Source organism: Pagrus major, chromosome 11 (genome assembly GCF_040436345.1).
Source record: "Pagrus major chromosome 11, Pma_NU_1.0".
NCBI lineage: Eukaryota > Metazoa > Chordata > Actinopteri > Spariformes > Sparidae > Pagrus > Pagrus major.
This window is the reverse complement of record NC_133225.1, coordinates 21,922,404-21,938,903: the sequence shown is the minus strand read 5'-3', so window position 1 is coordinate 21,938,903 and position 16,500 is coordinate 21,922,404. Positions and strand designations below refer to the sequence as shown.

At 39.4% G+C, this 16,500-nt stretch overlaps 1 protein-coding gene across 1 annotated transcript; it reads left to right on the top strand.

The window, feature by feature from the left end:
- Window positions 1-4,561: 4,561 nt before the first annotated feature.
- comp (cartilage oligomeric matrix protein) lies at window positions 4,562-15,820 on the top strand. The gene is made up of 19 exons (XM_073476471.1): window positions 4,562-4,628; window positions 8,568-8,641; window positions 9,096-9,147; window positions 9,455-9,603; window positions 9,952-10,089; window positions 10,804-10,878; window positions 11,052-11,204; window positions 11,623-11,727; window positions 12,146-12,253; window positions 12,371-12,530; window positions 12,688-12,806; window positions 12,967-13,019; window positions 13,123-13,316; window positions 13,403-13,581; window positions 13,674-13,722; window positions 14,047-14,243; window positions 14,588-14,760; window positions 15,381-15,520; window positions 15,762-15,820. The coding sequence occupies exons 1-19, from the start codon at window positions 4,562-4,564 to the stop codon at window positions 15,818-15,820; spliced, it is 2,244 nt and encodes a 747-aa protein (XP_073332572.1).
- Window positions 15,821-16,500: the final 680 nt, after the last annotated feature.

Genomic DNA, 16,500 nt, shown 5'->3' with positions numbered 1-16,500 from the left:
GGAAGCTGCTCATTAGTCTAAACGTTAGCTACAGGAGTGGAGAGAGGCACTGAGATGAGGCAGTCGAGAACCTGCATTAAGTCACGTCATTCGAACTATTGCGGAAAACCCGACCCAAGTCCTTCACAAAGAAATCCACAGTCCAGCTGCTTTGAACGACTTTAACAAATCATCTGCAGGCTTGTATAGACAACTGAGAGAGACAGGGAAGGTCTCATTTTTCATGTCACGCTACAAACCGCTCACATATGGCCAATAAAAAGTGATTAATACATGTAAATTGCTACAAATTGTGACATAAAGCCCCTTAAAATTTAGACTGAAATGACTTGGTGAAAAACGCATCACGTTTCAGAAGTTTATCATGTCAGAAAAATGGATTAAAGCATTAAGTAACATTGAATGGACAACAGTACAAGTGCCTCAAAACTTAACTTGAGTGCAGCACTTCACAATTCAGAATCAGACGAACCTTCATACTGTGTGTGAAGCCTCTGTCTCTGAGCTGTAACACAGCTGTCTGCAGCCATCGTTGGGATATGATCTATTAATCTGAAGCCCTTTTAAGTCATTTTGCAGCTGAGACCAGTTGTTTAGCACTAAGGAGTGTTGATGCATTGCACTTATTCTTAACCGTAAAGGTTAAGAAGTGTTAAAACTCCACCACTTAAGACCTGTTTCAGACCTGGTCGCTGGTCCAGGACTCAGCTGGCAGTCAGGACTACATATGTCTTCATAAACCCTCTGTTATGTAACTCTGAGGCTGTTAGGAGGTGAAAGGAAAGGTCTGAGGTCAACATGAGGGCATGCCCTGAGAAACTTGGACGCCCCCTGCCGAGCTCTTGTACAAACAAGACAAACTCTTGTAGCACAAGCAATAAAGCATCACTAATGAACTTAGCAGGAGGTTGTTACACTCGACCTTTGACCTTAACATTCCTCACAGCAGCACAGGAGATCAGGGAGGTGAAGGATGTGTTGGTTACGTTTGTCGCACTGTTGGAGCTCACATGCAGAAGCCATCTCTGAAGCATCAGTTCAGCAGAGTAAAGGACACAGTCCAAAGGTTTCATTTATTCTCTTCAGTTTTATGTATGACATAAACTTTATTGATAGTTGTAAGAAAACTGGGTCATTTCTGCTGAAGACACAGATGAGAGAGGACTATAATTCAAGCTCAATATAATAAATCACAACAAAAAAGATTACCACTGCACCAGCTAAATCAATATAGTGAGGATCTAAAAAATTGGTCAAGCTTCGAACATTTTTACTGACACATTTTCGTGGTGATGAACATTTAAAGGCGCCATTTGTAAGAAAAGTTGATATTTGAGTGTCATTCCCAGCTTGTCAAATAGTGACGCCTGCCATCCCGCTGCGTCAGTTTTTGACAAGCTGGGAATGACACTCTGGTTTGCATTGCGTTTTCTTAACATCAACGTGACGTTTATATTTGCCTTGTTTCAGCTTCATATGTCGGCCACTCGTGTACCATAATTGCGTGTTACCGGAATAAAAAGTCACGTGAACGCCCCCTCAAGACAGAACAACAGCTCAGAAAGTCAGAACAAGTTTTGGTCATATGACGCTGAAACATGGCGGATGAAAGTAAATATTGGGTTGGTGGTAACGTGCATGGGTGTGTTCTGAATCGTGTACTTTTTCTCTTTACTTTTAGTACGTACTGCAGCTGCCCTTGCAAAGTACACACTGTTGCTTGCAGTATGCCTACAATTAGGACATATTGCACTCCTTCGTCATGAACAGTGCACCTTGAGCTTTGACTCTCTTGCTCCTATATCCATCGCGGTTCCAGGGCGGCATTCCGAAGGGCCGCCATTCCGAACATTCACTTTCATGTTTCGGAATGCCGGCCCTTAATTATTTTTGAAAAAACGGCGCCATTCCGAACCTGAAACCCTAACCCGGTCGGAATGGCGGACTGTCGGAATGGGGGTCGCCCCCCATCCATCGCAGCCTTAGTACAAAGAAGGAGTACAAAGAACGTAGTACTTACACTTTAATGTGGAGGATTGTGGGTCAGAATAGCCAGAAAAGCATCCTGGCTTTATATATAAAACACAAAACAACTTCTTTTTGGCGTCCATGTCACTCCTACATTCTGACTTGACGCACATGAACACACCAAAGTCCGAAGAACGACTTCCAAACTCGGGAAGTGGGACTATTTGAGGAGCACGTGAATGCAGCATCATTTTCTCAGATTCTCTGTGTTGTTGGTCCAACTTGAGATGGCGTTCCCTGTTGGAAAAACTTTTTTTTCACTTGTTTTTTCCAATTACTACATCACATGGTCACACAGTTATACTAGGCAGGCTAATGTAGCCTCAAGCTGCTAGCCTCAAACTTGTAGTTTCAAAGCTAAAATAGATGCTTTTTATAGTTTTTTTCCCTATATTTTCCTATATGCAGTGGTACTCCCCAAGACGTGGGTAAAAAATCGTGGGGTTCCCCTTCAACAAGCAGCAGCCTGGCAGATGGGTCAGTCAGTACAAACTCACTCTGTGCAGCCAAACATCGTTCGAACCGACAGAACTTATTTTAAGTTCTAGTGGACATCCCAAAGTTTCCAGAGATACCAAGTGTGTCAGGCTGAATTTTGAGAAAGTGGGTCTATAATGATGCAAAAGACAGAGAAAACAATTAATTTTGATTAATATATGGAGCTGAAAAAACAAGGAGTCTTCGATTCAAATATAAACATCAAGCTTCAACGATGAGCTGGAATGAGGTGATGAAGAAATACTGCAAACAGTAAATGATACTGACAGACAGTGTGGAATAAGATCGTTTTCATTGATTAAACAATTAATTTACTGACTTAACATTCCTGAAAACATTAATTTCCTGCTGTTTAAAGACGAGAAGAAAGATCTCAGAGATGTTTAATTTCTTCCACTTCAGAGTGAAGCGTCCAGGTCTCCAGCATGATGGCAGAAACAAGCTGCTGATGTGTTTGTTTTTCCAGAGGAGGCCCAGAGTGAGACTTCCCTCTTTTTGGGCAAAGCAGCGAGCAGAGAGAGGAGGTGGTGAGAGCTTATCAAGGTGACTGGACCAAAAACTTCACTGCCAGGAATGTAACTGACATCTGCTGATGCCATTAACACACACACACACACACACACACTAGAATCTAATGCATTTGTAATCATGAAGCAGTAAACTTGGGTTTGTTGTAAAATCTGGACTGGATCTGAACTATTTCCTGATATTATCTAAGAAGTGAGTTGTGTTTCTTCTTTGTTACCTTACTCAGATGTCTGAGGCCAGTTAACGGGAAGAATTGCATCTATGTAAAGCTGTTGCAGAGCCAGTTTCATCAACAATCAGGCAATGTGGTTGCGGATTGGTTTGTAAAGACAATAGTTACTGTGTTTAATGAATAAAAAATTATAAATTGGTGTACTTACTCTAAAAATGATCTAAAAGATCATTCTTTACTTGAATTTCTTCTCAAAATGGTGTGACACTAAAGTAAAAAAAAACAGACTATTTGTTTACTTATTCATGAAAGGAGCAATTTGTAAGATACGGCCAGAACTGTAGTTTGAAGAAACAACAGTGTTGATGGTATGACAAAGACGTTTACGTACTGTGTTGCAGAATTTCTACTGAACCGAACCAGCTAGCCCTGGCCCGTCGTGTCTACTAATACCACTTTGTAGTCTGATAGCCCTGTAGTTTTAGCTGGGAGATATATGCCAGCTGTTAACATTATAAACTCACAAAACAACAAAATATCAAGGAATTAAAGGAATAAATTAACTCTTACTCAAGTAAGACAAGCTTAAAACACACTTCATTCAAGCTCAACATAAACAAAATATAACTCACCAACACAGTCACTGGCTTGTCTTTCAACAATCGCCTCCAGATGGGTTGAAATAAATCCTCAATTCACAGAGTAACATTTGTAAATATTCAGCTGCTGCTGATGTACGACTCTCTGTCGCTTCTCTCCTGTTTCACGCCTCTCCTGCGCCCAAAGTAACCCTGGTCAGAGCCTCTGTAAATCACCTCCGTACTGTGTCCCCTGTCGGTCATGGAGGCTGTGTCCAGTCTCAGTTCGGTTTCCAGCCATATTCTCTCTCACGTCAGGCTGCCAAATCAGGAGCCAAACACACAACCAACCGATCAATACATTTAAAACTAAACATATAAAATTGACCATGAACCGCCCACTTTGTCATAAATGAAGGATTATAATATGAACACTAATCAACTCGCTCAAAACAAACCATATTGTCTTTTTGGAGTGAAATAAAAGTCCACAATGAAGCAGTATGATAAAAACAGATGTTGTTGCATGTATCATACGTGGGGGTGTTAATGTGTTGAGCAATCAATCCTGTTCCCATTTGCAGGGGAGTTTGAGGGGAAAGGACGGGGATGAAAGCCAGGTTGGGGGAGGTGGAGCGGGGAATAAAAGCCAGAGCGAGGGTAGAAAAGAGAACTGAAAGTAGGTCTGCAGGAGGAGCGCTGAGTCCGAGCTGAAGGCAGAAGAGAGGACAGCAGCTTCTGCAGCACAGATTCAACCATGCTGTGGTTTCTGGTGCTGAGCTGTGCGCTCTACATGGGAGGACACACTGCAGCAGGACAGAGAGGTGAGAAGAATGTGTTTATTGTTTATTAAAGACATTATTTTTGTTTTGGGCTGTGCAGGTGGGAAACAATAAGATGGAACTTCATTAATCTTTCTTGGGAAATAACATGTTTGCCAGAAAAACTGTGATAAAATACTAAAACAAAAGTAAAGTACTTTTACTTTACCTGAGTGTTTTCATTTTCTGCTACTTTATACTTTCACTGTACTACATTTTGGAGGTAAATAAATGTAGTGCAGTAAAAGTACGATATTTGCTTCCAAAATGTAGTGGGGTGGAAGTATAAAGTAGCAGAAAATGTAAATACTCAAGTAAAATTCTCAAAATTGCAATTAAATAGAAAATTTGAGTAACTTACTTTCCGTCACTGTCGACCAATTTTTGGATCCAATGTTCATTGTTTTCATAAATAAATAAATACATAGATATCTAGCTGAATATCAGATCTGATAATTGGTCGACAGTGATCGAAAGTAACTAAGAACATTAACCCAAGTATTCTCCTTAAGAGCAATTTTGAGGTACTTGCACTTTACTTGAGTATTTCCATTTTCTGCTTCTTTATACTTCCACTCCACTACATTTTGGAGGCAAACATTGTACTTTTACTCCACTACATGTATTTGATAACTTCTAGCCTCTAGTTAGCAAAGTAGCACATTTTAAATTAATTTATTGAATCGCAAATCAGATTAAAAAAACAAAACGATTCCAATAATCAGAAAAATGCTGAATATTGGAATCAATAATCGGTCAACAGTGATGGAAAGTGACTAAGAACATTTACTCAAGTACTCTACATAAGTCCAGTTTTGAGGAGCTTGTACTTTACTTAAGTATTTCCCTTTTCTGATACTTTTTACTTTTACTCCACTACATTTATTTGATAACTTTAGTTACTAGTTACTTTGCAGATTGCATTTTAAATTAATTTATTTTATCTACTGTCAGACTGAAAAAACAAAACAAAACAATTCTGATAATCAGGAAAATGCTGTCGACCTACAGTATACAGTTTATACATACATGTAATTATATGTATCATTTACTTTTACACATACTTTTTATACTAAGGTAAATTTACTGTCAGGAAATTACTTTTGATACTGAAGTATATTCATATCTGATACTTTAAGACTTTACTCAAATATTGTCAATTTTTTATTCATATGAGTGACTTTCACTCTTACCAGAGTAATATTTTCACACCATATCTTTACTTTTACCCAAGTATGACTTTTGAATAGTTTTTACAACACTGTATTTTACTGTATTAATATATAGGCTGGTACTGAACGTGTTAAAATGGAGAAACACCAAAAGCAAAATGTCTGAGATGGACGAGAAAATGAACATTTCAAAGGTTTGTAACATCATTGAATTAGTACATAGTTTTGTTCCTTTTTATCATTATCTCATAATGTAAATGAGTATCTGCTTGGTGTTCGGAGGTTGTGTTTTCTGTGCCTGCGCTTGCACACAATAAGGAAAAACAATCAGTGAGCTTTCTGTTGTCTTTACCTTTCTATTAGCAGTGAGAGAGATTTATTTCCTCTATCTTCTCTTTCTTCTGTGGAATCCATTCAGTAAACAGAGTTGCTGCTAATGAGAAGACCACATTTCCTGCGCTTCATGCTCAGGGAGATTTCTGCCCTCGTACGGCTCCTCTGGGGGAAGGGACGGTGTTTGAGGGGGACGATGGGGGTCAATTAGGACAAACAGCATGTTACGTCAGGATCCGACCACACCTGAAAATCCCAAAGGATCAGCTCCTGTGTTGAGATAAGCTTTGTGAATCCGACATCCAGAAAATCTGTGATCTTATTATCATCACAAAAGAAGTTAAAGCGACTTATGATAAAGACGTCACTCATATAGGGAATTATCACCAAAGTTGGAGCTTTATAGCGAGTTTCAACTCATCATTTAGCTGTCCGGCTGCAAGTTTACTGTTTTGGTTTTAATCTCACTGCTCCACAATGTCATTTTCAGTTGTTTTCTGCAAAAAAGCTCGAAAGACTAACTGTGCTACACCTGCTCAGCACCTAACAGCAGACAGACACAGTTAAGAGACTAGCTGGTGGACATAGTGGGGTATTTAGCAGCAAATAGCCAGATATTGATAACTGTTCTTAATATGTCAATATTGTGTTCACAACTGGTTTCTGCTTTCCCCAAGGGCCAAAAAATCAGGTATTGTAGATTTAAAATTAGTTTTGTCGCATTTTTATGTTTGATTTGCACAAACGAAGTGAGTTAATCTTCAGAGAGAGTTTCAGTGACCTGCAAACCACCTTTTTATGCCAACAAAAACTTGCATTTTATGTTACCTTATTGTTTCCTCGTTAATCACACTGCAGTTATTTGTTGCTATCTGGTGTCACCATAGTTCAAACAGCTTGAGCAAATAAACCAAATTAAAGTGAGTCACCAAAAGTCAAATAACTACTCTTGGTGCAAATGTGCCTTCACTGTCGTTCATTTTAAAAGCTGTGTCCGATAAATCACTGATTCCTCGTTTGCTCGCTCCTTCTGATGAACAAACACAGTTTACTCATTCGTGTATTCACTAAATAGATTCAATTTTGCTTTGCTTTCCAAGATTTTCTTGTGTCAGTTTTACTTTTGTAATAAAACTACTTAAATGTTTATAAGTGACATTGTTTCCTTGAAAGAAGAAATGAAGTCCTTTCTAGACACAATAGTTGAGAGATTACAATCTCCATCAAAACCCTGGACAAACACTTTACTGTACTACACTGTACAAACTCAAAGACGCCCGCAGAGTTTCTTTCCTGTAAGCTTGAAAAATGTATCCTCCTTGTATCTTTCCATATCTGGAAAATCAATTCTGCGGCTGCAATCAAAACATCTCTGACTCCAGTGAATGCGTGGGTAGTAGAGGATACAAATGAGGCCTGCGGTGACTGAGGAGCCTCAGGTATTAGACTCTGGTATTTGACAGGCAGTGGATCATGTTGTGTGTTGTGCCCCCTCTCTGTATGACCATATTTGCTCCCCACTGAGCTTCTGGTCCTGGATGTTCAGCCAACAGGAAGACTGATGAGCTCGTCAAGACTACACACTTTTGTTATTATATTATCTTGGTCTTTATTGGTGCTTCTGTTGTGTTTCTGGTCTGCTCTTGATGATGTTTTTTTTATTCGGAGCAGGTCATATCCTCTCCAAGTTTTATATCTTTATTTGTTATTCAGAACAAAATCTCACATTTTTTATTGAATTATTTTAAAATGTGTTTTTAGTCTCGTTAGTTTTACTTATTGAAACCAATAGCCACATGAGGTTGCAGTTAAAGGCATTGGTGGAAAGTAACAAAGTACATTTACTCAAGTACTGTACTAAAGTACAATTTTGAGGTACTTTACTGAAGTGCTTTAATTATCTTCTAATTGATATTTTTTCCCTCTGAAAAATATTGTAATTTTATTACACTACATTTATGTTATACCTGTAGATACTATTTACTTCGATATATCGAAGTCCCACCTTCATCAGCTGCAATATTAAAGTAATGCACATATTAAAGAAAATCAATAATCACTACTAATACTTTTGGTACTTTCAGTATATTTTAATGCTAATACTTTTGGTTTAGTAATATTTTGAATGTATGACTTAAACTTGTAATACAGAATTCATACAATATTATTTCTAATTTTACCTAAGAAAGAGACCTGAATACTTCAAATTAAGATTTGTTAGTGAAGTGCCAAACAAAAATGTTCTAAATCAATGGTGAAGAAAAGTATGACCTTCATCACATCATGGATTCACAAAGTATTATCTACCCCCAAGTCCACAGTTAAACACTGTATATGTGTGGACTGGTTCCTTCAGAAGGTAAATCTGTTGCTTAAAATAGACATTGTTGTGTTGTTATCTTTTAAAATGATTGTAATATTTTTTTTCTCGTTTCAGATGGAGAAATTATCAGTCAGATTAAAATGACGAACCTTGCACTGGCTGAGATTAAAGAGCTTCTGAAACAACAGGTAAAAACACATTAAATCAACATTATGTAACATATTTACCTTAAAATAGCAACTTTAAAGTCATGTTATGGTACAGTGTCTATAATAGGGTGAATGGTGTCTCTGTCTCAGCCACTCCGCCCCCCATCACTTGTTTCTGCACTATGTAACTTCAGTCAAGAGGGTCGGATCACGGCGTTACATACATGTTTACTTCAACATTCAAGTTTTCAACACATAACATTGTTATGATGTTTGTAGTTAGTACAAACTGTACAGAGCTGGGATTTGACTTTTCAACAGTGGTGTTGCACTCATAAACTGTGGGGGGCGCAAATTCACACAAAATGCCGATTTCTACATAATGTTGCTTTAAACATTTAGACAGCAAACATGAAGCTAACACGTGATGCTAATGTCTACATTTGGTGTAAATCCTAATAAATGTCATCATTGGACTGACTGTATTTTCCAGGTAAAAGAGATTGTATTCCTGAAGAACACTGTGATGGAGTGTGAAGCCTGTGGTGAGTCGACCAGCTGAGCAAAGCACATTTTTCTATTTTAACAGTTAAAATTTCCACAATACTTTTCAGTTGAATTTGAGGCTTTGGTTTTTGTTCAGATAACTTTGTGCTCAAGATGAAAAATTTTGAGAAATAATGTAATGATATTTATGTTGATTGGGAGGTTCATATCATCGTATAAAGCAAATATACTACGGAAACCATCAGGACAACTTAGATGAGATGATATAAATAAATCAGTAGAACTGTGTCAAAAGATGCTTCAATGAGCTGAGAACAGAGGAAAGTTGACCTCCTCTCTCCTCAGGGATGGGAGGAATGCACCCTCGTCCCTCCTGTGTGCCCAACCCCTGTCACCCAGGAGTGAAGTGTATGGAGACCCCTCATGGAATCAAGTGTGGACCCTGCCCTGACGGCATGGAGGGCAACGGTACCCACTGCACTGATGTGGACGAGGTACACAGATAAGTGTTTTTAAGTTTAGCGTAGGTTTGGATAACCTTAGCGGCAGCATGTAAAAATTAAATAACAGATGTCCGACAATCGACCCTTGAGGGACCCCACACATTGTCGGGAGACGCTCTTACACAAAGCTACCAATTGATAGGAAATCATCTCTTTCTTGAAGTAACACGTGAACCAATTCTCCACTTGCACAATGTAGTGTGACGTTAAAACTAATTAAATTGTCATTGATTATCTCCCATATCGCAAAACACAGTTGAAAGTAATCATCTCAGTAAACATGTGTAACAAGATTTGGATTGGTCTTGATGTTTGTTTCTGTGTCGTTGTTGTTGGCAGTGTATCGTGAAGCCGTGTCACATGGGTGTGCGCTGCATAAACACCTCCCCGGGTTTCCGCTGTGGTTCCTGTCCTGCTGGATACACCGGCCCTCAGGTCCAGGGCGTTGGACTCGCCTACGCCACCGACAACAAACAGGTCAGAATAAGAGAACGCAGACTGATCAGCTCTTCTTCACTACTCTCAGTTTATACTTCTGCAATTAATATTACAACAGAAGAAGAAAACAATGCGAGGAGATTCAATCTTGGCCTTGGAAACACATATGTGATAAAACGTTCTCAACTCAAGGTTCACATATTATTTTTCTCATAATGAGTGAACCTTGAGTTTCAGTTGTACAGAGGTAGAAAGTGTCTATTAATAGTGCTGTATCACACACAATAACAACATTATTATATCAATATTGTTTAAAGGAATCAAGGTCTTGTTGTCACTGAAGATTAACTGATTGTCTCTAAAGATTACGATTGTATAAATACTTAAGTCACCTAAAGCATTTGCCAAATAACCTATCTAACTGAAATGGTTAGAGTTAACTTCTCTCCTTTAGGAGATTGTTGACAGTTTTTGATGGAACTTGGGGAGAAGAAACTTTCCCCTGTGCACCTCACCATGTATATCTTTGCTTCTCACCACCTTACCCTCTCTTCATCCTTCAGCAACACCTCCTCACTCTCTTCTGTACATACACAATATGTCAAACAGTGTGCACTGATGTGTTTCAGCACCACCTTAACCCTTAACATACGTCTGTCTTCGCTCTGCTTTGTTTCCGCTTCTTTTTTCACTCTTTACGCTAAAGCCTGTTGAAGTTTTTGGATTTTCTTCCTGTCTCCTTGTCCCATCAAGGTCTGCAAAGATATCAATGAATGTAGCACCAGCAATGGAGGCTGTGTGGAGAACTCTGCCTGCATGAACACCCCTGTGAGTATAATCACTATTTAAGATACATTACATTTAGTTTAGTCATGTTTACAGGAAATCTGCTGCTAATATAGTGTCCCATAGCCCATAAAAAAGATTTCAGCACACTTCAGTTAGTTTAAGAGTTGTCTCTTGACTCTTATGATGGGTCTGTTTCCTCTGTGTGTCATCAGGGCTCGTTTAGGTGTGGTCCATGTAAGACTGGCTACATTGGGGATCAGCGACGTGGCTGTAAGCCAGAGAGAGCCTGTGGGAATGGCCAACCCAACCCCTGCCACGCCAGCGCTGAGTGCATCGTCCATCGGGAGGGCAAGATCGAGTGTCAGGTGAATAAATTTAACTTTCTGCTTCCTGTTCTGAGCTGACATTTCTCAGAGTATCACACTTTTGCAGCCCAGGAATTTTTTTTGTGAAAATCTTCATGATCCACTTATATAGCTTTTGCTTCTGTAAAATCTACAAAATTAAACTTAATAATGCTCCTTCTTACTGCCACATTTGTTTTAAGTGCCTCTAAAATGAGACATTCAGGCACAGCTTAAAAATAGAGGTTTATACACAGCTGCTAAACAAATTACAAAGTCATGTAAGCATATTTGACCCAGCTCTTTGAAATATATATCTCTGAGGATGAATTATGAAATGTCTGTTTGAGCAATTTAGGTCATCTGGTTCTGTATGCTACACAAACAGGGCCGATGAAAACAGGCTGTACAGTACATAAAACATTATCCATCCTCACAGTGTGGAGTCGGATGGGCTGGCAACGGCTACCTCTGTGGGCCTGACAGCGACATCGATGGTTTCCCTGATGAGAAACTGGTCTGTCCTGAGAGAAACTGTGACAAGGTGAGTCTCTTGAATACCATGAATACATGTTTGAATATTACTGACAAATCCTCAGCATAAATAATCACATAAATGATTTAGTCATCTGCAAAAAATAAAATATTCACAGGTCTTACAGAGATGTGGTAAAATGTGTACTGTATGCTGTGATGCTTGTTCAGAAATTGTACCTTTGTTTAGTATTTAAAGTTAGATTGTCTTAAAACTTTTCCAGACTTGCAATAGAAACAACAATGTGACCATCATGGGACACCAAAACTCAAAACTTAAATTTTTAGTTTGAACAGTTTTTGATTTAAAGCATGTTCTCCACGGTAAGAGATAGTTTGTAAACCAAACACTCTTATAGTCACTATATGATCTGATTTTATTTTTTCCTCTTGTCATCTACTTTAATAGTGAGTGTTTCTCCTTTCAGGACAATTGTCTTACTGTGCCCAACTCTGGTCAAGAAGATGCCGATGGTGATGGAATTGGTGACGCCTGTGATGAAGATGCAGATGGGGATGGGATCCTCAACATGCAGGTTCATGCGTAAAAAATATTGATTGGATATACAGAGATATAAAAAGTAATTAAAAGCCAGTGGGCATCTACGTTTCTCATGTCACTGTACTAAAGGACTAAAACAATTTCCGTACAGGATAACTGTGTGTTGGTGCCTAACGTGGACCAGAAGAACACTGATGAGGACGACTTTGGCGATGCGTGCGACAACTGTCGCGCCATCAAAAACAACGACCAAAAAGACACAGATGTGGATAAATTCGGTGATGAGTGTGATGAAGACATTGATGGGGATGGTTAGTACTCTGTGTGTTTTTACATGGTTTAACACCACCAAAATATCAAAAGTCGGTTTAAACCTGCAAATTTTGATTAATCCTACCAATATTTATAAAAACTGTACTGTCATGTAAAAAATATTGACACATTTGCTGATGCCCACTTTAATCTCAGGAATCCCCAATCACCTGGATAACTGCCAAAGGGTTCCCAACGCTGACCAGAAAGATCGTGATGGAGACAAAGTGGGAGACGCCTGCGACAGCTGTCCTTATGTTAAAAACCCTGAACAGGTTGGCAACCCCCTTTGTTCCCCTCTTTGTAATAACATGTTGTTTTTATACTCGCCTCTGTGGTCTATTGGGAATCAGAAGAACCTCTGTTGTTGACTCCAGAATGTGTCACACAGATGTTGATCAGTTTTATAACAATAATGTATTTCATCTTTCTCAGACGGATGTGGACAACGACTTGATTGGAGACCCCTGTGACACCAACAAGGACAGGTATTGTGTGACCTCATCAACTGCATTCATTTTTAATTATCTGTATAATAAGGCTACTGGAACCCAAAATATGCACGTGCCAGTGAAAGTCTCTCTTTTCCAGTGATGGCGACGGTCACCAAGACTCTCGGGACAACTGTCCAGCCGTTATCAACAGTTCCCAGCTGGACACCGACAAGGACGGCAAAGGAGACGAGTGTGATGATGACGATGATAACGACGGCATCCCGGACCTGCTGCCACCTGGTCCCGATAATTGCAGACTGATCCCCAACCCTCTGCAGGAGGACACTAACGGTGGGTGATCACCCTCCGTTTTCTTACATCTAGCAACAAAGAAAAATGTTCTTCTTACCACGGTCTACATCTATTTACCCCCTCAGGTGACGGTGTGGGTGATATATGCGAGAAGGATTTTGACAACGACACCATCATCGACACCATTGACGTTTGTCCAGAAAACGCTGAGGTCACCCTCACCGACTTCAGGGAGTACCAGACCGTCGTTTTAGATCCGGAGGGAGACGCACAGATCGACCCCAACTGGGTGGTGCTGAACCAGGTTCAACGACATGTTTCTTAGTTTGTGTCCCAAAATACTAAACATCACCTCAGATTAAATTCAATCTTAAATCCACTTTTTTGTTTGTACAGGGAAGAGAGATTGTCCAGACTATGAACAGTGATCCTGGGTTGGCTGTTGGTAAGATTATTACACCTACTTTTTAAAGGAATAGTGAGTGACATTTTGAGACAGTGGCATTGGTTGATTTGCCCAAGTTAGATTGGAAGATCAATATACAGTATATATACCACAAGAGTCCATCCACACCCAAAAACCTCAGTGAGACACGAGCTAGATACAAAAAAACAACAAAATTGCAATCCAAAGAGCACTTGCACACCAGATTCACAGCTTCCTTTGACTTCCATTACATCAGACCAAAAGACAACATTCAGTTTCCATCACTTATACAGTATATTGTACTTTATAACAGCCCTTCTGTGACACCTGTCTCTCCACCAGGTTACACTGCATTCAGCGGTGTAGACTTTGAAGGGACGTTTCATGTGAACACGGTAACGGACGACGACTACGCAGGGTTTATCTTCGGGTACCAGGACAGCTCCAGTTTCTACGTGGTGATGTGGAAGCAGGTCGAACAGATCTACTGGCAGGCAAACCCGTTCAGAGCCGTGGCAGAACCAGGCATCCAACTGAAGGTAGCCTATACCACTGCTAAAGAAAAAATATTAATGCTTAGATATAATTACATTTTGGATTGTTAGCTCCAGTGGATAAGGAAGTACTGGTTTACTCAGGGATGCCTTCAACTACAATTATGGTTGTTACTGAACTCTGCAGTTACAGAAATTACATTTGACACTTTCTAGCAGTTTAGGTAGTGTCTTTCGTGTAAACTACCTCAGGTCAGATGTGTTTAAAGTTTACAATATTCAGTTTTTCCTGAAGCATTCCAATATTAAAGAGTTGCTATGACATGCTAACCGACACACTGCAATCAAAGGTTGGTCCAGACTTCTTGTCATTTGTGGTTTTGAAAAAGGCTGTCAAGTCGGACACGGGTCCAGGTGAGAACCTGAGGAACGCCCTGTGGCACACCGGCGACACCAGTGAGCAGGTCAAACTGCTGTGGAAAGACGCTCGCAATGTTGGCTGGAAGGACAAGACTTCTTACCGCTGGTTCCTCCAGCACCGACCCGCTGACGGCTACATCAGGTACCGACAGAGTTAGAGGTCAAATTAATCTCTGTACTTTTTATTAGCTACATAGAACATTGGCTCATTGCCTAACTGTTTTGTATCTCGACACCATTGTAAATGAGGATATGTCCTGGTTTTTCGAGGTTAAATAAATAAATGGAAATCTCTGTGCGTTCAGTTCTGTCCTGGTCATGCTTAGCCTAGCTTAGCATACAGACTGGGCTTGTTTTCCTGTGATAACGGGCTAGTCATCACAAAAAAAACAACACTCAGTAGAGTGCATACCTCTGCCGAGGCCCAACAGTCTCCTTCAATCCAAGTGTCATGGATAGTTAGATAGATAGTTTTTGTGTAATTAGGCTGACAAAACAACCAACCAACAAACGGACATAACAGGAAATGTTCCTTTTGTTTTCTCGTGACAACAGGTTGATTATCTTGTGATCTTGAGAAAACAAAGCTCATTTTCTCGAGGAAACAAAATAATCAACTTGTTATCTCCAGATAACGACATTGAAATATAACTGCAAACACAGCTGTTCTTGACTAGAACCACTTCTAAATTCTTTATGCTACAGATCATGAATCCATTTGCTCCAGTGTGATGTTTTTACCTGCTCTTTGTTGGCATGCAGAGTTCGTTTCTACGAGGGTCCTCAGATGGTGGCGGACACAGGCGTCATCATAGACACCACAATGAGAGGAGGCCGACTAGGAGTCTTCTGCTTCTCCCAGGAGAACATCATCTGGGCCAACCTGCGTTATCGCTGCAACGGTCAGTCCAGTTTCTGAACGGGCTTATTGCGTCACTCTGCTTTACAGCTACATGCCTTTGGTTTTGCACATTTCACCCCTATTAGTAGTCTCTTCTACAGTAGGTAGCTTGCTAAATAAAACAAGTAGAAATTAATTAAGCATTAACATATATAGTTGTAAATATAATATGACTTTAGGTGGAATTTTCCTTTTTCCATTGGTTAAACAGTTTTTTCACTTCCTGCTGTTTCCCACTGCAGACACGCTTCCTGAGGACTTTGACACCTACAGAGCCCAGCAGGTCCAGCTGGTGGGTTGATGACTACAAATGAGCTCAGGGAATTCTGGGAACACTTTCCAACGCACAACTGGGACCAGACAGAAAATAATCAGCATTATTTCATGAACATTTAACAAAAAAGGTTTTAAAAAATCTCCTTATTTTTTAACATAAAAACAGACCGCCTAAGGTTTAAACTCCTGACAGAAAACTCCACAGCAGTAAATACACCAATTGTTTGAATTGTATTGTCGTTACCAAAACAGAAATTCCTATATATATATGTTTTTCGCTATACTGTCTACTGTATATTTACATCACAATTTATAGTTTTGAAAGAAGAATTATTGCAAAGATTTTACTGTCATTAATGAATAAATGTGGATTTTGGTAAATTATGTGCAGTAACTGGATTAATTTAAGCTCTGCTAAGTGTGAAGTGACCATTATTAATGAATAATAATAGAATACTAGCTTATCAGAATTGATGAAATATTAAGTTTAAGAGGTATTTTTACATCGCAGAGAAGTGGAGAGAATTTACCTTCTAGTTTAGTCAAAAAAAGAGCCTGGGAATAATATATTTTGTCATGCAAAGCATCTTTAAATATATAGATAACTACTCTATAAATGAAATGTATGAATGGTGAAATAAATAATAATGCTGTAGCTACACTAAAAAAGGTCAAACATTGGATTTTAAGTACCAGACGTGACTT